Raw genomic sequence first — 21,971 nt, forward strand, 5'->3', positions numbered from 1 at the left:
CAGCAGGAAAGAAGTGGGATAAATTGTTCTTCCTGGAGCTTCCTATTGACCTGACTAGACGAGAATCGGCAGCTGAATTAGCTCATTCAAGAAATGGCCTGGATACCTTTAGCCTTTGTGTGCTGTGTAGACATCCTTGCAAGTTCTCTGGCAGCAAAACAGGGACAGGAGAAGGTTATTTTGTTTGTCTGAAAGGATTGTCTCAGTGTATTGTAAATATTGACTAAAGCTAAAACAAGGAATGAACAATGTGACTAGCAGTTTTACTGAATTCAGCTTCCTCACTGTGTTGAGATGAGGTTAACAGCGGCTGTGCAGGACTGTGTGGTGGCTGGACCCTTCTGTCTGTTGAGGAGTTGGAGAGTGACAAAGACCAGATGCTGGTCCAAACTTTCTTCCATGTCCCCATGCTGGGGAAGGGGTTTGCACTGGCCTGTATCTGCTCTTCTTGTTCTGCTCTATGTGCTTACAACCCTTTAATTTTTTTGACTTATTTAAGGGTGGAGTTTTCCAAAGCCAGTCATGTGGCTTCTGATAAAAATGACAGCTTGGCAGGAATCCTCTTGCTTTGTCTGGCCTGACTTTCTGGGTTCTTTAGGAAATCTGCAATAAGGTGAATTTGATCTGATCTGAAATTTTGTTACAGGATGGTGTTGGATATCTCAAGTGGTTGTGCAGTCAATAGATGTTTATGAGGAAACCTGTGGAAACAATACTTCTCATTCTTCTCCTGTTTATGCTGCGGGAAACTAGGAATAACAGCAGTGAAGCCAATAATATATTTTTGTGTGCACGTGCATGGAAATTGGAATAAATAAGAAGTGGGCCATTTTTTTTTTCCTTTTCCCATTTGTCTAATGACAGCTTAGATCTCATCTGGTCTAAATTGGCACAACTTCACTGGTGTTGGAGGAGCTTTTATACTAATTCACACCATCTGAGCATGTTATGCAGTCCAGTCTGTGCAAATGTGGGGTGGGGTGTTTTTTTTTCCTTTTTACCTCTCATTCTGTTTTCCAAATTGTGCTCTTGTGCTTGGTGATCTTTGTTCTGCCTCTCATGTGCAAGTTCCAGCTCTGGCCAGTTGACTGCGCATAAACTGCAAGCCTGTTTCAGAGTAGAGCTTCTTTACATGAATCTAGAAGCCTATTAATTTTGATTCTAGGATGCACAGATGTGTAGAGGATTTATTTTAAGTTCAAAATGAGGATTTGTACTTTTCTATAGCTTTTTTTTTTTTCCTGTGAAAAGCACAAATTCATTTTAATGGCTCTATACATCTCTGGGTAGGGAAGCCGTTTTTATTTCATTTGATTTTTGAGGACTCAAAATGAATTCGTACTGAAATCTGCTGCTAGTGGTGATTCTTAGAGTTTGGCAGAAGAGCTTCTGTTTCTATTGTGACAACAAGAAGTAGGAAGGGTTTACATTCGTTCAAGTATTGCTATGCCTTAGAGCATATCCTGTTTTACCTGTCTTGAGGGAATTACACGCATTTTGTAGAAAGAAAGCTTATGCTAACATATGTGCAAGCTTCATGTGATAATTATCCAACGACACCTTGATAAATCTGGTTGCATTTTAATGGCTGATGACAGTTTAAATTGTTCAGGAAAGCAGGCAACCATGATGAAAACAGTGCTCAGAAGCTAAAAACCTATTATAATTACGTGCAACTGGTGCACAATACATCCTAGGAACTGACAAGGAAAATTAAATTGTGATGATTCTGTTGAGTTTAGAATATTTTAATACCACGTCATGCCTGTGCAAATATAAAGATTTTATAGCATTTTGTGGTTTGCATATTTTAAAAGTATGTTAATGAAAAAGGGATGATGAAAGTTAGCAAGTTCTATGCTCCAGCTGAGCAGTTGTCCATCTCACTGTTCTGTCTCATGACCGGTAATATTTGCATCAGAGAAACATGTGGGAAAAATCTACAGTAGACAAGTGTGATACCAAATATGGCATGTGTTTCTTTATAGCCAGGAATGCTTAGCAGTTAGCTGACAAGGAAAAACTTGATGATGCATATTTTTCCATATATACAGTATACTGCACAGTCACAATCATATATTTTATTACGTGTAGCTTTTTCATATGTAGCTAATGTTGAGGTATAGAGTAAGGAAGTTTTATAGTCTCAGTGCCTTCTGATAAAATGGACTATTTAAGAATTTTAAACACATGCCCTGTATTCTTACCTGCTTTCAGTTTGTCATAACAAATTCCTCACAAACAGTATGAGCAAGTGATTGATTAGGTGAAGTAATTTAAAACTGTATAATTAAGATTCTGTTAACACAGCATCGTCGTGAACGTTTGGAAGTTCAAAAGCTTCACAAAGTTGGAGCAGAGTACAGAAACTTCTGTTGCAGTGTATTTTAATGATTCAGATATCAATTCTAGAAATCAATAATTCTGAGCTGTGTTAATGGTTTGGTTTCTTTTAGGAAATGACAAGTATGCTTCGAATTTTGTCATTTCTAAGACAAGATTCATTGTAGTACTGCCTTAAGGCTCGATGTTTTCAAGAAAATGTAAAGAACCATGTTATAAAAATGCTTCATAAACATTAGTCTCTAGGCTATGGCTGGTTCTTGTCCATGTCTGTGCTGCTGCATCACTGTTGGAAAATTATTATCTTTTCTTGTTTAATTCCCTTTGGGTTTGAGATAAGCCAGATGGTGAGGTCTCCTTGTAGGGGAGATTTCTGCTCAGCATTATCAATTTCCAATCCCTTATTAGTAATGGAGGAGCTGCAGCATGTAATCCCCTTTGGTCTAGAGGGTTTTACGTACCTGTGTGTTGATTTGATAATTCCTACTATTTCTTATATTTAACTTTCAGTCCAAACTCACTGCACAGTACAGAAATGGCCAGCTTCCAAGTAATAAACAGATACTTAAACATTGCTGATTAGTATTTGGGTACCTTTACAGGCTTTTTTTTTTTCTTTTTTTCTTACAGTCTGTAATGACAAGATTATAGAAATGTCAAGGGAATTTAACCACTAAAACATGCATTGCTTTGTCTTTTTTTGATAAGGCATCTTCCAAAGTTCTCTAATTTGTTTTTTTTAATATATGTTAGGACATATCCTTTTATGCTTTCTTTTTTTTTTTTTTTTTTTTTTTTTGTAGTAGAAATACTGTCAGTTATGTGAGAGTTTAAGGACTGGAACAATAATGAAATTGTAGTGTCAAAGTCAAGGCAGTGGCTACTGAACAGCTGAGAGGACCTGGATTTTTTTGTTTGTTTTCGTCAGGATCTACTTGATTTGAGTGAATGAGGATTTATGTCAGGATTATGATGTGAAATATTGTATTCCTGGCAGAGGTCTCTGCTTTCCAAAATATTATAGTAAAATCCAATTAATTATTTGTGAAGTTCTAAGGAAAGAAGGCAAAAAATACTATTTAATATTATTGGCAGGGATTCCATAGATTTTGTAGGATGTGATGCTCAGCAGTTCACCATGTTAGGTTATCATATGCAAAATTTACTGTCTTGTGTAACTGGACATCTTGTGTCTTTAGTAACTTGTGGGAACCTCTAAAATCTCATGGTTTTATTTCATTAACTGTAAATATCTCACTGCAATATTCTTGAAGGGGTTTCTGAGTGCATATGTGGAATTTTGTTTTAATTAAAAAAAAAAAAGATCCTATTGAGTGATGGGTCGCAAGACTAAGATTTCTTTGAATATATGGTAAACTAAGTCCAGTTTGCTTATCCTGGAAGGCTGTTGTGAGACCTGTTAGGTCTCACATTCCCTGAAGCCCAGGGATGGGCACCCAGAAATCAGGCATTTCTTCTTAAATGAGCTGTTGGAGCCCCTTTCTTTCTCATCTGTGAAATGGTGCCATAATCCCAAGAGCTGTATTAAATATTAACTAGCTTGTCCACCGTGCCTTGAAATGATGAAGTGTTCTGTAAATGACAAGTGACATTTATAGAAGTTCTTCTGATTGTGGTCTCATGAGGGGGATAAGCCAAAGATGCTGCTTATAATGTTGCCATGTAGAAAGCACGCAGTTTATCTTCCCAAAATTACACACTTAACCATTCAATGCAGAAAGAATTGACAGGGAGTTTGCATAGAAATGACCTCAGAATGTGTTAGTTTAAAATGTAATCTACTGAGAAAGAAAATCACACTGTCATGTTTTACCTCCATTTTTTTTTCAATGTTATGATACAAGTCTTCCAGGCTCCTTTTATTTTTTAAACCCACTGAAATCCTCTGTAATAGGTATATATCATAGAATCATAGAATCATTTAAGTTGAAAAAGACCTTTAAGATAGAATCATAGAATGGTTTGGGTTGGAAAGGACCTTAAAGATCATCGAGTTCCAACCCCCCTGCCATGGGCAGGGACACCTCCCACTAGCCCAGGTTGCTCAAAGCCTCATCCAGCCTGGCCTTGAACACCTCCAGGGATGGGGCATCCACAGCTTCTCTGAGCAACCTGTGCCAGTGCCTCACCACCCTCACAGTGAAAAATTTCTTCCTAATGTCTAGTCTAAATCTACCCTCTTTCAGCTTATACCCATTACCCCTTGTCCTCTCACTACACTCCCTGATAAATAGTGCCTCCCCATCTCTCCTGTAAAGTCCAACTGTTTTGTAGATGAAGTTTTCAGTTGAGATTAGTACTTTGGGCTTTTTCCTATCTGAAAATTTCTCCTTAGCAAAGATTGAGCATGATTTTCCTACAAATTACATGTACATGCATACACACACACACAGCCACCATCACAGAATCACGTAGGCTGGAGGGGACCTGTAGAGGTCTGTAGTCCAACCCCCTGATCAGAGAGAGTCCAGGCAGAACAGGTTGCCCAGGGCTTTGTTCAGTCACGTTTTAAATCTATCCCAAAAAAGCCTGTACCCATCCATCACTCCAGTCAAGCAAGCTGTCCCACCATGTTTGTAATCCCATTGAGGTCATGGCTCTGCAACTGTGCTTAGACTTTTAATTTCTCCTGTTTCCTCCTCATGCTGCATGGATTTGTGTTCAATCTTCTTGTGCTTTCAGGAGGGAGGTAGAGTATTCCTAGAGCTGGACACACCACCTTTTAAAATGGCTCTGGGTTTTCATTGTCTTTAATATTAGCAAGACCACTTGCCCACAGGAGGGAAGAGTGTCAAGTGCGTGGTGGTAGAGTGCAGAGCAAGTATAATAAGTTTTGGGCTGATCTAGTCTTTATCCACACCTGTGCTGATGTAACTTATATTTACGAATACTATTGCTCAGTAGGTTCAGTGGGTATATATAGATAAACTGATTATTTGTATTCAGTATTTCTTTAAACTGCTGAAAGCTGGCCCCTCGGTGTTTTCCTTTTATTGTATTTTATTTTTTCATTTCCTGGGAGAGCAAGAGGATGGGGAGGGGAATGAGTTCTTAGGGTGCTTTGTGCTGGAAAAGCTGGTGTTATTTACTGTAAGTACAGAAGATGTTAGTTGAGGTAACAACTTAGAAAATCTCAGTTGAAGTGAAATCCAAAGTAAAAAAAGAAAAACCTACTTTTCCTTTCTACCCTAAAAAAAAATTAAAAAAATAATTAAAAAAAAAAAAAGAAGCTGTATGTAGCTGGAAAGGGATTAAGAAACTTTAGATGGCTGTTTAAAAAAAATATTTTAAAAGAGGTGGAGAAAGTCAAGAAAAACTGTTTCTATTGACTTATTTCTTTTTTGGAAAGGTCACTGACCTTTACACAGTGACAAAATAACCCAATTAGTATCTGTCCTGTAAAACTAGGTGTTGATATATTTCAGGTTCCCCTCGATTGACAAGTGAGACTGATATTCAGGTGGACTTCTCTAAATGAGTGCAGGGCAAAAATTACCAGACACAGTTATGAGTTTCTGTAGCAATTGCTGGCAACTTTCAAACTGTAAAGGAAACAAAATGTAGTTAAAAACTATCTGTAGGTTTATTTTCTAGAAAGAGTCTTCTTTTAATTATATGTCTGATAGCTATAGGAGACACAATTTGATCATCAGACTAAATCTTAAAAGCCCAGCAGCCCCTTTATTTATCACTTAAAAATTCCCAGTGGAAAATAGTATTTCATTAATTGTCATTACATAGGAATTATAGAATTAGGAGGTCTATCATTTCTTTTGTCATTAATTTCTTTAAGTGTCAGTGGCATTACCTTTCCAAAATTAAGTTCAGTGCATAACAACAGATTAATTACTAACTGTGAAAAAGGAACATTAGTTAGAGAGCTAGTGAGTTTTTTTGAGAAAGGAATCACTTTAATAAGGAGGTTTAAATTGCAGTTTTTCAGCTGAGCAAGAGAAATTATTTCTCTTAATGTATTCATTCCTCCGGATAGAAAAGCAGATGAATAGTCTTTTTTGTTAATTCATTTAAATATTTTAGCAGTGAATTAAAATACCACGCAATCAAAGCAGTAACCTTTCATTTGTGTTGTATGTATATCGAAATATTTCTGTTCATATAGTCCATGAGGAAGATACAAAATTCACTGAGTGAAGCTTGGGTCTTTCCCATTGAGGTGCTGTGCTACTCACACACACCCCCCGATTACACACTTGAGCACATCTCTCTTTCAGCGCCAAGACAGTGGTCTGTCTTCTGTGCCCTTGCCCTGTGTGTGGAACACGGTAGTGTTCAGTGAGGAAGGAACCTTTCCATACTTTACTGAAGGCTGTGTGGGGTTTTTTTTCATCGGGCTTGAGGTTATATACTCTTGTAGTTTTGAGTCAGCTTCTAGTTAACTCTAATTCCATCTTTAGCCCACCTTATTTGCAGTTTTGACTGCTCATTGAAGGAGGCTGTTGTTTCGGGGCGAGAGGTGGGGGGTGTGGAAGGCATACAAGAGGTACGTACCTGTGTTCAGTAAATAGTTCTGTGAGTAAGGTAGAGCCCTGCTTGGGTTCAGACACATTCATCCACAGGCGTTTGTTTAGCTCTGGCTTCCTCTGGAAACTTGCAGTTAGTGTGGGCTCACTGGTGCTGTAACTGGTACCATCAGCTGAACTCCATCCAGTGTTTGCTCTGATGTGGGCTCTCTGCAGTTTAGCCCAGGACTGTAGGCATCCATCAGCACCTTCCCAGGATGCAGGAGGCTCACTCCCTAGAAACCTTCATGCTGCATTCCAGTGAAAGAGAGGGAGAAACCTTCTTGGTTGGAAAGCTGGAGTCTGGAGGGAGCAGGGTGAGGAGTGGAGGCAGTTTAGAACACAAAGGACATTATTAAGTTTACTTCTTCTCATGTGAAGGACTGCTCTCTGATTCAGCTCCAGGATGATCATTCCTCTGTGGGTGAATTGGGACTGCTAGGTGGAGGATTCTTCTCTTGCAAGCCTCTGCCTCACCAAGGCAGTAGGAAAGCATGAAATTTGTGCCTTTAGTGACAGCAGGAAAGAACAGTCTATGTGCTTGAATGCTGCTTTGCCTGCCTTCCTGAGTGAAAAAGTTCCTAATTGAGTGTAAGTCAAACTTCTCACATGTGGCTGCTAACTGTGTGCTTTGTGTTGCTTCAGTGCCTGACTTGGGACCATGGGGTCTGATTTGCCAAAGTGTTGAGTGCTCACAGCTGCAGCTATAGTAATAGGGAGCTGTACTTTAAACATATTAAACACTCTGTAATGCTTGGTGCTCAGAAACGTTGGGTCCCAGGTATCTCACATCGGAAGCAAAATTAATAGATACTTTTGATCTTAAAGTCTCTGTGCTCAAGTTCCCAGTCTGCAACACAGGAGACAGCAGTACTTCCTCAGCTCACCGAGACATGTGGAAGAGGAAAAAAGTCCTTAAAATTTTTAAAGAATTTTAATATTATGGAACTGAATGCTTCATTGGGAAGCTCATAAAAGAAGTAATGTGTCTTCAGAGCTCTGCTTGAATATTACTGTGTGTAAGGCACTTGGGGGTACATGTTCAGTAATGCAAGAAACGCAAGCAGGGATCATTAACCATTGCCTCTTCTCTGTGCTGAACAGAGCAAAGTCTTGTGGAAAGATTTATACTTGTTTGTCTCATTGAAGACAGCATCATAATTTCTAAGAGCATCTTAGTGTTCCTCAGGCAGCCTTAATTCTAGCATTTCAGAATATCTGAATGTTTCATTTAAACACCAACTGTTATATTAAGGCTCACTTTTGTGGGCCATTTCCTGGTTGTTTTAAATTGAAAACGGAAAAATTGAGATATTCTGTTGTATACCATCACATTCTTATGAGTCATCAGTGTAATATAATTACAAGCTTTGTAGAGTAATTCTATGCATATATACCTCTATAGTTATTACACATATAAAATATTAACTATAATGGAGAGTTTATATGAACATAGTAGGAGAATCAGGATTTTTTCCAAACAGCTGTGGAAGTTGGAGTGTTTTATGTGGCAGTCTTTGCCTTCTTTGAATATCTTTTCTGAAGCGAGTCCCTCCTCCTTCAAAGGTAAATAAAGCTGTTCTGTTTTGTGCTGTTGGTCCCTGTTGTAAGGGAGTAAAGCTGTTCTATACAATACGTACACCTAGGGAGAGGATAGTTACGGGGTTATCCTGCAGAGCATCCTTTTGCAATGAGTGTTCCCTTCCTTTCTGGCTGACAGTGGTGTAACTCTACTCGCCAGCTATAACTCCAATAGTAGATTGAGAGGTTGTCTGTGGGGTACTAACATGTTTACATACGCACATGTTTACAGCACCAGCCTGGACATCATCAGTGTTTCAATAACTTAGTGTAACACATAATGTAGTGCGACCTTGTGTGCAACTGTCACTCCTCAACCCAGTATAGAAGAGGTCGGCCGGTATAGGTGTGGTGCAGATGTATTTCATGCTAGCAGAACCAACGTCTTGCTGCTGGAGTTGTGCTGACACAGACCTTTTGTTGAGGAAAAGGTACATCATTAAGAAAAATCTCTTTACAAAGGAAAACAAGTTTTACCAGTTCACTCTGTTGGGGACGTGTTCTGTTGTCTAATAAGGTAATATTTTGGTTTTCATTTTAGCAAAGCATATGCTTCCCTGGATGCCCATCATACCGGTTGAAAATGGCCTTGCATGTAAAATGGGAGAATTTGCTATTGATAAAGTTTGCTAGGAAATGTTATTAGAGACAGACAGCATGAAAGGGGGATTTAAAAGTGTACATTGGAAGACTATGTATAAACTTAATTTTTGAACATATAAAATAGCAGTGATATCTTGACAAGATATTAGTCCCTGATGGAAAAGCAAGTTCTGGTAGGATTCTTCTCCTTTTCTATTGATTTCATTTACTGTAGGGTTGTTATAGTCATGCCATTTTGCTAGAAAGAACTACAGAGCATAATCTAGTTCACTGTATGTTTTATTGCTTCTGCATCTGTTTCCATCATCTTTTACATGCCTTGTCAGCTGCATGGCAAGAATGGGCAAGAAGCCTCTGCAAAATGTACAGCTAACGTCCTTCCACAAGTTATTTCAAGGACTTCAAACAAAACCTCTCCTTGGGTCTTCCCGTAAGCTTTTCTTGTATAGTTTATATGGGACTTCACAATGTTACATTTCTTCCAACTGCAATAGTGTAAAATCTGGTAATACTGTATTGTGTGAAACTCCTTCAACTGCTTTATGCCAAATTCTAATGCAATTTATGTCACTTTTTCATGAAATAATTATTTTTCAGAAATAAACGTGCTGCTGCCAGAACTCAGGAATATCACACAAATTAGAAAGTAGAGGAAAAGGAGTTAACTTGAACTTTAAGGAACAGTTGCTTCCTCTTCAATATTTTTTGTCACCTGCTTCATATGGAGATGGGTTAATTTTAAAAATAGTCACTAACTTAAATGTTCAGCTTGTAAGCAGGAAGAGCATGGAGGTCTGACTGTGCTCCTGTAGTATTACTGGTGAATAAGAAGAGTTGAACTAAATGAAATAAATTCTACAGTTTTTAAAAGTGGCTATAGGCACTTTGTGCAGTGCAGGAAGAGTGACATAAGGACAGGAGAGTACTCAAAATGTAATTTCCATTGTATTTGTGTCATATGAGTTCCTAAATCATGAGAGAGGTTACTAGAAATGATGAAACTAGTTAAAACAAATCTAAGAAAGAAATCCAAAAGATAAATGTGTGACAATTACTCTGAGTTGAAAGATTTTCATTCTGTTCCTGTAATTATACAGGAATGCTTATTTCATGATAAAAATTGAAGCTGAAATGGACACATAGGGTCAAATTACTCTAATCTGATTTACCTGTCTAAAAGTTGAGTGTTTTGTCTATACATATCTTATAGTTGTGATTGTCTCTCCCCATTTAGAGTAGAGTTGAAGGGAATGGCTTAGGCTAGATACCTAGCAATGTGTAGTGGTGAAGTAACCAATGGTGTCCCCAGAATTACACTTCTGCTCAGCATCTTCTTGCAGGTGTCTCTGCTTCTGCTTGGAAGCTTTCCTAAATCCAAAGAGAACGTATTGATAGCCATCAAGCTGATAATGACCAGGTACAATTTAAAACGATGAACTGATAGGGAGGGAGAACTCCTACTCAAGACACTCCTTGCCTTGAGTGAAACCCTTCTGTTCCTTCCCCAGAGGAGCACTGGGCACAGCAGTGCCATTCCATGGTATCACTGAGCAGGTGCGGGGTTAGGCACAGCTCAAGTCCTTTCCCAGGTGATGCAGTTCAGAGGGATGTGGCTGCGTAGAAGTCAAGTGGTGCACTACAAGCTGAAGAAACTCATCTGTAAGTTCAGGTTTTGCTTCATTTTTGTGTTCCTGGGAACATGCAAATGAGAGGAATCGGAGGGGATTTTAGCCCAGGCAGAAGAGCAGGTCATGGCTCACTATGCCATGTGAGGCACAGAATTGAGTTTCCTGAGGTGTCCATTAGTGCTACAGCCGTATATTTTCCCTTTTATGCATGCCTTGAGTACAGAATGTACCAGGAGACTAGTCGAGCATATGTAGGTATATTATAGATGCAGATAAGGATGTTTGCAGGTGGCCAGTTTGACAAACTGGAAACGCTATACTCAGGGGCAAGGTATAGAGAAATGCAAGAGGGTCCTTTTGTGACACTGTCTGCAAACCCCGCTTGGTAGTGTCTGATCTCATATATAGTACTTATTTCCTGTAATTATATATTTAAAACATATCCGTGTCTGAATAGCATGAGACCTATTGTCTAGTGGAAGGTGCCCCTGCCAATGGCAGGGGGGTTGAACTTGATGATCTTTAAGGTCCTTTCCAACCCAAACCATTCTATGATTCTATGACAGAAATTATTTTGCCTAGAAACACGCAATGGTTGAATTTTTTCAACTGCGAGATCAATAAGCAGGCATGGCTTGGGAAGCCAGTCACACTTGGAAGAGCCCTTTGTGAGGAAAAGTGAGAAATGCCTTTCAAACTGCTGTAGCGCAGGACTGGTGGAGTGGTTCTCTAGTAAGAAGAAAGGAAAACTGGGAGTGCTGCTTCTGAACAAAGATTTTTCCAGCCTGTGCTATTTGACAGTACATGTAGGTACACCTGGACCTTTTATGTTGTGATTTTTTTGAAATGAATTAATTATGTGTACCTGGAACCTTGTCAGAACTGATGTGAAACACTGTAGTGAGATTATATTGGAGTTCACAGTGTTGGAGTATATGTGCTGCGCTTCAGTATGAAATCTTTTTATACCTTTACCATTAGAATGCTGAACTACTATTGACAGAAAGATTTTGAAATGTAATGTTTTACCTTTGCTATGTGTTTTACCTAAATCATTCCAGGAAAGGAAGTACTATTATCCCAACCCCAGACGCCTACGTGATCATGGGTCTTTTCATGAGGTTCTTCTGAAGAATGAGTTTGTGGCAAAAGAGTGTAATTGTTAAATCATAAACCTTATCCATCTATTATTTTTGTATATTGTAGAGCCAAGGAACCCTAGTCATGAGCCCAAGGCCTCTTTTGTGGCAGGTGCTATAGAAACACAAAATGTGGTGCCAGTCCCTGCCTGTAGAAGTTGAATTTACTACGCAGTGTCAGGCTTTCAGAGTAACCATGAGACTATGCTGCTATCAGCTGAACACAGTTTTTAACTTTTTAATATATATAGGTGTTCTGCCTGTTCTGATTTTTTATCAAACAGATGTTAATAGCATCCTGTGCTATGATACATAAACTGCCACCTCTGTATCATTTGAAGACGTCTTAATCTTTTGAAGATTGTATCACATCATGATGGTCTTTGTGTTCTTGTTCCTCGCTCTGCCTGTTCTTGAAGAAAAGACCATTTTTCTAAGACACTTAACAGTCAACTTTGGTATTGGTGAAATTTTGCCAAGAAAGTTGCATCTGAGGGCAATGAATATATATGGAGTGAATTTATCCAGCTGTACTTATACCCCTGAAAAAATGAGATTTGTAATTGAATTTTTGAACTATACCGTAGAGTTGGTCATTCTGCCAAGTGACAGCCCCTCATGTATTTCTTTATAGCTTTTATTTTTTCAAATCTACATGGTCCCAATGTCTAGGGAGATTTAATGCTATTAAAAGATATTAGAAGACCCAAAACCTCAAAGTCCAACTTTGCCTGAATGAACAAAACATTATGAAAGGAATTGGAATTTGCTTTTACGTAAAGAAAAAAAAGAGCAGTACTGGAGCCCACAGGCAGAGCCAGGGGAAATAGACCTAAGGAGTAAATTCATTTTTTGCTCTGTGACATAAATTAGGACGGCAAATTGCACTGTCATCCATGGAGAATGTACAGTTTTGAGATATGCAGGGGTAAAGGAAAAAACCTCGAAAACTAAGCAAGCCATGCTGGAAGGAAGACTGGTTACCATAAGTGTTTGTAGTTAATGACTAATATCTTGTATTGCTTTTGGGAGTTAAGTGGATACTTTACCTTATATAATTTGAAAGGTTGAATGTTATTGCGGTGTATGGTTATGTACTTTGAAAAAATATCTGAAGTTTTGAGTAAGATTCTGTTTAATGGTGGTTTTGTCATTGATTTTGTTGTGAATGCTTAGGAGGGCTTGTGGGAATGGGACAAGTGAAATTGGGCAAAGATAGGGAGGTGAAAGGAGCAGGGGATGAGGACTGAGGAATTCATAATTTCAGAAGCAGAAAGAGAAAAGAATTGGAAACTAAAAGTATCAGTCCTATGTGGGAAAAAAATAGGGAAAGTTCCTCCTCCTGTTACTTTGGTTCACTCTTTCTTCTTCTAGCAGATCTAGTTTTCCTGTCCTCTTTCTGCTTTGGTCATTTATTTCGCCCTATCAGAAGTATTTTTCTCCCAGCTATTTGGCCTGGTGAAATATCGGTGAAATGGTAGAATGTATGTTAATTACATATTAGAAGAAAGTTGAATCTGGTAGATGGCTTCCCTGGGTAGAAATTTTTTAAATAGGCTGTTCCTTTAGTATGTACCCAGCTATTTTGATTATGGAGAAAAAAAAGAGAAAAAACATATTAAAAACTCAATCAAAGCCTTTAAAGTTCTTTTGCTTAGTTTTCAAGTGGAGCAAAGAGAACAGATCAGTCTGATCCAGGAGACAAAGCTGTAGTCTCAGAGTGACTATTATTGTTAGAAAATTATTCCACATATGAGATTTAGAAAGATAACTTATTTTTCCACAGAATAGGCTAATTGAATGTTTACTTCTTCTCTTGAGTTCTTGAGGAGTGGCTTACTTAGCATGTATACTCTGAAAGCCATGTCCTTATTTTAGGAGGTAATTTAAACTGAATTGCACACAGGAGCCTGAATGCATCAATTTAACAGAGTTAGGGAATAATATGACAGTTTTGATTTTTGCTTTTGCTGAAGAGAGCAGTTCAGAAGTAAACTTCAGTAAGCTTTTCGGCCTCAGTTGCTTAACATCCCAGCCACTTGACCTTGCACTTTCAGAAGTTCTTCTGTGTTAGACTGATGCCTTAGTAATTTTTTTCCACGTAAAGCCTTTGACTCCAAACATATGGGAGGAAATAATTTTAAATGGCTTATTTTTTACAGGGGTAAACAAGGTTTACCTCATTGCTGTGGCCCTTATGTAGAATATGCATTCCTAGTCTGTAGTGATAAGGAAATATTTATTGTGCAGAAGCTGTTTTTTAAAGCCTTGTTCATAAGCTGTCCATTAATCATGTAGAGCTCCAGTGTGGGCATAGGTCTTTGTTTCAGGAATTTCTGATGTTTTGTGTCAAGTCACATATTCATTATGTCAATAACTTACTTTCTAGACCGTTTAAAACACTGTTTTGTTTCATAAAAGATGATGATTAGTCTATGTATCCTTGAGAATCTGTTCACCCCTTGTCCCACCATTTTAATTCCTGAATTTGCTCCATTAACAGCCGTAGTTTGGACTGAAAGCAGGAGATCAAATTCAGGTCTTTGCTTCTGGAACTCATCCCAGCTTTTAGCTACACGCACTTTGGGTATATTAATTTTTGGGCTTTTGGTGAACACCTTGTATGAAGGCTGTTGTATGCTCCTGACTTTGCCTCAATCCAAGATCAAAATTTAATTTCTTTTGCTTCTCAGTAACTGCTGAGTATAACAATTTGAAGACCTGATTCAGGGTCTATTGAAAGAAATATTTCTTTATTGGCAGCTTTACAGGAGTAGCGAAAATTGTTAAATAAAAGCCAGCATACATATAAAAATGTGACTGAAGTGTATAACAAAAAAGTTTTGTTAATCTCTTTCTAGCATTACGTTGCAAAATATGCCTTAAAAATCTTCTACAGTGCAAAATGTCTTGCCTCACACTGCTTGAAAAGGTAAACGTTTCTGTCTGTGGGTATTTCTGAGGATTCAGTGGGATATAATCCCTGAGTTCTGGTGGCTCATTATATATGCCTCAGTGAGTAATTACCAAGCTTCCCATCCTGGCTGATCAAAATTAGCTTTTATTTAATGATGGTTTTTGGAGAATGGCTTGATTGGTCTACATTTAAGTGTAAAGTGATTCATCTGGGCTCAGAGCTGAAGAGCAGGACAGATAGATGTGACTTCTCAAGGAAGAAAAGGACGCTTGAGCTCCCCTGTAAGTCACAGCTGCAGTGATCCAACCTTCTGGAGTCAGATCGGACTGTCTCAGCCCCCAGTGTGGGAAGCCAGTCAAACTGTTTTATCCTTTCCTTTTCCACCTTTGGCTACCTGACATGCAAAGCTTCCAGCAATTTTCTTCTGGTGGGTAGTCAATTTTTCATGTGAGACAGCAGGAGCCTGGCAGCGTAAAAACCCTTGAGGGCCAATTGGGGAAAGCTCGTATGTCAGGAAATCTTTATCCATTGGGCTGTGTTATTTCAAGCAGTGATGCTACGATTTCCCCACCAGGTCCCTGGAATCTGCCTCTCTGGCCAGATCTCCTCATCTCTATTCTGTGTTCATTCTTTCTATCATATTGACTCACATTCAGTTGACTTCTTCACATACTACTTGCCAAAATTTGGTGTACTTAAACATATATATGTTCCATGAAAAGCTTTGGGTTGCTTTCTTACTCAACAGGGTGGTTAGCTACCCGTTTAACTGCTAAGCCACCTGGTCATTTCCAGTCAGAAATGTGATTAGAAGCGTGCTTTAGTCTTGGTTGAGTTCCCCAAGGTAGCTCTTCAGATGCTTTCAGTCAACACTACATTGACTTGAGGCTTTATAAATAGGAACTTGGAGAAGAGATCAGAGACAAAATAACTGAAGATGTGGAGTGCAGTAGAGATTTGCCAGTGCTGATTTGAGGAGGAATTCTAATTAACTGAATTTCCCTTTTTTTTTTTTTCCCTCTCTGTCTAGAGGGTATTCGTCACTGCTATGGCTTTGACTGTGGACACTTGACAAGTTTGTGGTCTGAAGGCTGATAATTGTGTGAGGATCATCCAAAAGACAAGTTCTGCGACTAGGTGTTTATTCATAGCTCAGATGACAGGGCTATGAGCTGCTAAGCAGATAGCTGGGTAAAGAAATTTTTTGTCTGCTACATAGTGCAAAAATCTGTGATGTGTCCCAGTCCTTCTAAAACAAAAAAGCAACCCCCCCCAAAAAACCCCACAAAAAACCCCCAAACAAACAAAAATAAACTGTTGATATAAAATCAAAACATTAATTGATTCATTGCAGAATTAAAGTGCATAGCAATCTATAAGGTATAAAGTGTGAGGAAAAGAGTTACAACTAAAACCATTCTTATATCAAACTATTAAAAAAGCAGAAATCTTAAATGTAAAGCTCTGCTTGACAGAATATATACCCATTCTGCTCCTCTCCTTTCATATCCTTTTTTTGTCCTGTCCAGTCTACCAGTTGTCATCAGTAATGTGGGAAAGGAGGATCTTCACCCCATATCTTGTATACTTAAATAAGTGTCAGTGACTAAATTAACACTGATGGTTAACCTGACATCTTTAGGTTTCAGGTTTTATGCCTCTGTTAAGATTAAGCAGTGGCTGTTCAGAACTCTCATGGATGTTGCTTTGGGTGCTCTACTTTACCTCTGGAGGAAGGGGTGGATTGTGTTAACCATTTTACAGAAATATCCATACATACGTGAAAGTCTGGCACTTTTGAAATGAATAGCAGCTTTGCTACTGAGGGAGGAGTTGATGATCTAAGAAAGACAACCTGGAAGTCTGGGGAAGCAAAACCATTGCAATGAATTATCTTCCCTTCTCCATAGCCATAAAAACATAATTATTTACATATACTGGACTATGGAGAGAAATAGTACTTTTGGCTTGGAAAAGAAACCATTTATGGTTTACGTTTAAAGTCAAAACTCAAAATATTTCCAAACACAAATTTCAATACATTCTATGTAGTTACTATCCTTTCTCTAAGAATAGCTCAGTCAACAGTAGCAAATCATGCAGTTCTTCATGCAGTGTAGCATGGATTGTAGGTTTCCAGGGTCAGCTTAGCTCAAGGTCTGTTGGCTGATCTAAGGGTACTAGTTTGAGCAGCTCTGCCATGAGGTATCTGTGGAGTTCACACCTGGTCCTCTATTTCTCAGGACTTGCACAATTCAGTGGATAAACTGTCTGCTTTCTAAGGTCAGAAAGTGCAAAATCTTGCCTATGAGCACATGAGAAGGGACAGAGCAGAATATCCAGACTCCTCTGGGAAGCACTCTTATGAAGTTGACCAAATTCCTGTGGCAGCCCAATACTACTGAGGTTCCAGATGAGGCACAGAGAGGTTCCGCTGAGGACTTGGTATTCAAGGTAAATAGGGAGGTTCAAATTAATTGAAAGAATCAGAGTGATTACTGCAACTCTTTTTTCCAAGCTTTTTGTGCCTGCCTCTGTTTAAACAGGACTCTGGACTGTTTCATCTCAGCATTGAACCTCAGGTTGTCATCAGCACCCAAATAACAGGAGCTATCTTCTTTCTGATAGCAAAGACAGGGGTCAGAAAGTAGACCTGCCTCCAGCCTCCTCCATGATGGTGGGAAAGCTGCTGAGTTCAAAGTTTCCGAAAAATTGGTTTAATACCGGGGGAGGCAGGTATGGCCTTGGTTTAGCTGGATAGCTGTGGGATGTACAGTGATGACTCACGAGCACACTGCCAGTGCTGATGGTGAAGAGTCAAGTCTGTCACACATGTACTTACCCTTTCAGCGTAAGTGTGCTTGTTTAGACATTCGGTTAAGTTTAAAAAAGCTCTGAGGCATTGCAAAGCTGCTGGGCTCTGAGCTTATTTCAAAATCAGTAGGGTGATGGCTAAACGTGGAGTTGGTTACTGGTGTTGAAAAAATCCCTGTTTAATGACTCAGTGCTCCTGCCCTGTAAATGAAGGAAGGTATGAATATTTACTCTCCTGACAGAAATGTTGCATCATTGATATCTGCATGGCTCTTATGTATTAAATATTGTATTTTTATACTTAGGGCTGCATAAAAGAGACTTGTGTATGTGGGAGCAGTGGCTTTTCCCAGGGACAGCAGCCCAGGAGTTCCCTGGTTGGAGGTGTGATGCTAATGTGACAGCGCCTCACGTCCCATTGCTCTGTTTCTTCCAAATGCCTCAAAAGAGGCAATTTTGATCCTCTCAAAAGTTAGTAATAATGTTAATGCTGCATAGGCTTGGCCTGCTCTGTCAACCAAGGTAAAATAGTCTGAACAGGAAATCCATGTTTAGAGGTCTTATAAAACGCAGCTGAGTCAGGTGTGGAAGTGCTCAGCTCTCAGGATGGTAAAGGGAGGTGATGTATGCATTATGCAGCATTTCTCAAAGTCTGCCTGAAACTGTGGACAGAAATTGCCAAGGGTGCAGCTTTATTTTAACACTTTTTGGTCCCTGGACTTGGTGATATGCACAGTCTTGGTGCAGTTTTTCATGGAAGTAGGATCTTTCCTGTAACCTTTAGATCTTTCATTTGGCAGTTACTTGTAGACTTTTCTGTGTTGCCACTTCACTTTTTCTTTTTTTTTTTTGGCAAATAGGTGAACATTTTATCAGCAACTTTTTATGTTGTGAACTTAAGCTTTTGAATTTTTATCTTGTTTGTTTGTTTATTGCAGCTGGTGCGCAGGATAAAATTGGCTGGGCATTTGGCTTGGGTTTGGAGAGGCTGGCCATGATCCTGTACAATATCCCTGACATCCGACTGTTCTGGAGTGAAGATGAACGCTTCTTGAAGCAGTTTATTGTGCCTCACATTTGGCAAAAAATAAAATTCCAGGTAAAATAATACATATATGATAATAATTTTCTATCAGTAAGTGTGTGTAGCCCTAGAGAACATCACATAATTAAAATTCTGTGCCATTAACAGATGACGTTTTAAAGCAACAGCTTTCCAGCTATCATGATTCTCTGATATACTGCAATGAAATACAGCTTTTGATGATAGCATTTTTTTTCAGCCAGATAATATGAATTGCTGCTGATAGCCAGTGAATATCTCTGTTCTGAGTAATGCTTAACCATATATTTAACTTTTAAATTTTTCCAGAGTAGGGATTGATTTAGGCCTGTGTCTGGTCTGGGTATGTTCTTGAATTGTGTCCATAATTCTGTTTCATTATAAAAATGTTTTTGATGATGACTGTTTACATTTTGTAATCCATTCCAAATTTTTCCCGTTGTTTTCACTCTATGTTCGTTGAAGTCAATGTGAGTTGCATTGCCAAACTTTGGCAAAATGCTTTATGAATGTGCCTCACCATCGTCATTGTGTCACCTCTAGTGGGGGCAGAGAGCAGGCTCAGCTTGTATTTCTTCTGTAACTCCCCTGCTGAGGTGATTTTTGTAGTTGGAAACCTTGCCCTACTTTTCATAGTTGCAAAGTAATTGAGTATAACTGGATTGAGTGGACCTGCTACTTCCGTGATATTCTTCAGCATGAGCATGGGAAAGTTCAAGTCAGCTGGTACCACTGGTCTTTGGGTGAGCTGAGCTGACATAGCTGTGTAGATGCTAGACAAAGTCTGAAGTACTAAAGCAGCAAAACACTTTTTGCTGCTGCCTTTTACAATTTTCCTTGCTTTGTTTGTGAACAGCTTGATTATGTTTTTAAAGAACTGAAAATATAAAAGAGGAAATCAACAGTGGTAATGTTCAGCTGATATTTGAGCAGTCTCCACATCATATCAGTAGCAGCATCGATTCTTTAATTCATGGCAATTCTGGCACATCTCTGGTGGAGTCAAAAAGTCAAAATGGTGTTTGGATATATTTGGGGGGTAGACTGGATTTTTTTTGGTTGGGACTTGTTCTGATTTGCATCTTGTTTGAGGTTTTTTTGGTGATACTGGCATTGGGGTATTCAGATTGTGGCTGTCACTTACAGAAAGAAGACAGGTTTTTGCTACTGATCCTGAAGGTGGGTCTGCCTGTAGGTTTCCCTGATCTCCTACAGAATATTTGTTGTTCTTTTCAGTAAAGAATGCTCAAGTCTCCTTCTTTTCAGCCCATATCTTTCTAATTGCATTGCTTCTGAGAAGCATAGATTGTGGCCTGATTTCTAGATAGCTGATCTCTGATGGAACTAGGATGAGATTTCTTTCTTGCTTTAAAATTGTGGATCCAAGTTTCAAACTGATGCTAGCAGTAGATTAGGTTTTTGGGGAAAGGCACAGATTGTCAGAATTACACGGTCTGATGTTGAAAGTGAGCCAAAGAGAGGGCTGGGTGTCTGGCTTCTCTAAGTTGTGTGTTCATGTTCAGCTTCAGATAAAGTCAGGTATAGTGAGCCAAGATGAAGATGACAGAGGCATAGGTTACTGTGGATAGGGTCAGAGGAAAGGACATGGTCTCTAGGAAGCTAAATGTGAAGGAAATATTTTCAGCTGAGCAGGGGTCACTGGTTTTGCACTGCTTTGCTGGGTAACTGTCTGTGTCATCAGTAGGAGAGTGATGACAAGGTCTTGTCAGCTCTTTAAGCATTTCTTCTTGCTGAGCACTGTTGGTTTCAGCTGGCATTGGTTCAGCTTGGAACAAGGAGAGAAATTCTACAACCCAGAACTGATATTGTAGAGAGAGTCATGAAGTTGAGGCTTGCTGGCTGAAATACATTTTGAAGTAATAATATGAATCAGGAGGTATAATGCAATAGGTGGGGGACTTCAGTGAAGAGAAATTGTCAGTTGCCACTGCGCTGTAATTTGCACCAAAGAGAAAGACTGGAGTAATATTACTGGGCCATTACCCACTACTTTATCCCATTAATGTGTTGGCAGTTGTCGTATCCCAAGAAATAGGCCAGTGAGAAGTATACAGACTGGGAGAATGAGGGGTATGGGAGAGGGGCAGCAGAGGTGGAAAGATGGATTTTTTTTTTTCTCAATCTTTTCTTTCTCTCTTCTAAAGAGAGGATATGGACAATGTTTTAGAAACAGATTTTTGCTCTGGTATCAAGCACTTCTTAGGGACCTTTCTTCCTTTTTTTTCCTTTTTTTTTTTTTTTTTTCTTCTTTACCTTTTAACATATACATACACACACCCCACTTGGATGTCCCATCTTCAGTTCTGGTAGAATAATTCTCCCTCAGTTTATATTTTTCAACTGTGACTCTGAATATAAGAGACTAGAGGCAAGCTTGGTTTTTTTGTTTAAAAGGAAGTCTGTATCCAGCTTTTATCTGGTATCTTACATTGAGCTTTCTGAAGCTCAATACTGTGCATGCTTCTATTACATACCAGCATTGCTTTTTAAAGGGTTAGTGACCCTTCAAATGAGAATATTGGTAAATAATCTTTGGTGCTACCGTAAGATCTCAGGTGATGGCAGTTAATAAGACAGTTTTTCTTTCTTTCTGTTCTGGTTTATTTTTCAGATATGCTATAAAACCAAATTAGCAGACCTTCTGCACCTGTCTATTTCTAAAGAGTCATAGTTAATTAATCACATGGTTTATTCATGTCATATTTGAGATAAAACTTTTAGCCTGTCTTCCATTGCTGTTGATGTAAGAAATCTCAATGGATGTTTAAAACGTGCCAGATTTTCTGCATGCAAGGCCGTGCAGTACTTTTCAGCCCGACTGAACTGAACCAAGACAGACCAGGTGTTTTGAGACCGTTTAATTACACAAATTGAATCCTGCAGCCTCAGAAGGCCTGAGTAGATGTCCATCCTTTATGTGTTTAACTGAGATAGAACTCTCAACCTCTAGATACTCCCCTCATCCTTTCTTATAATCTGAATGTTAATCACCAATATAAATATTTTTCTTTCTGTTCATTAAAATGTTTTTCAAATACACGAAGTCCATGCTACATAGCAGTAACCTTTAATAATAGCCATATTCAATGTACTCTTGTTCAAAAATGGAAATTAATTGGAGCATTTTCTTGGGATCTAAAAGTACGTATTTTGTGCCTTTTAACAGCCTGACTCTGTCAGACTTTTGCGTGTATCATCAGTTGCTCAATATATGCATGCAGGTTTCAGTAGGTCAAAAAGCTGCTTGGGAAAAGCTGACAGTGCTTGTACCATTGTGGCCACTCAGCACAGAAGTGTTAGAGAGCTGCTCCCCACAGATCA

General features: G+C 38.9%; 1 protein-coding gene across 1 annotated transcript in view; it reads left to right on the top strand.

Moving 5' to 3' along the window:
* The window catches only part of FARS2 (phenylalanyl-tRNA synthetase 2, mitochondrial), a gene marked incomplete at its 3' end in the record, with an annotated part of 85,221 nt that extends 66,556 nt beyond the window's left edge, over positions 1 to 18,665 (top strand). Inside the window, exon 4 of the mRNA XM_010085773.1 lies at positions 18,505 to 18,665. Within this exon, the coding sequence (XP_010084075.1) occupies positions 18,505 to 18,665 (161 nt within the window). The remainder of the gene's footprint in view (positions 1 to 18,504) is intronic.
* Between the last annotated feature and the right edge of the window lie 3,306 nt (positions 18,666 to 21,971).

This window comes from Pterocles gutturalis, unplaced genomic scaffold (genome assembly GCF_000699245.1).
Source record: "Pterocles gutturalis isolate BGI_N339 unplaced genomic scaffold, ASM69924v1 scaffold20830, whole genome shotgun sequence".
Classification (NCBI taxonomy): Eukaryota; Metazoa; Chordata; class Aves; order Pterocliformes; family Pteroclidae; genus Pterocles; species Pterocles gutturalis.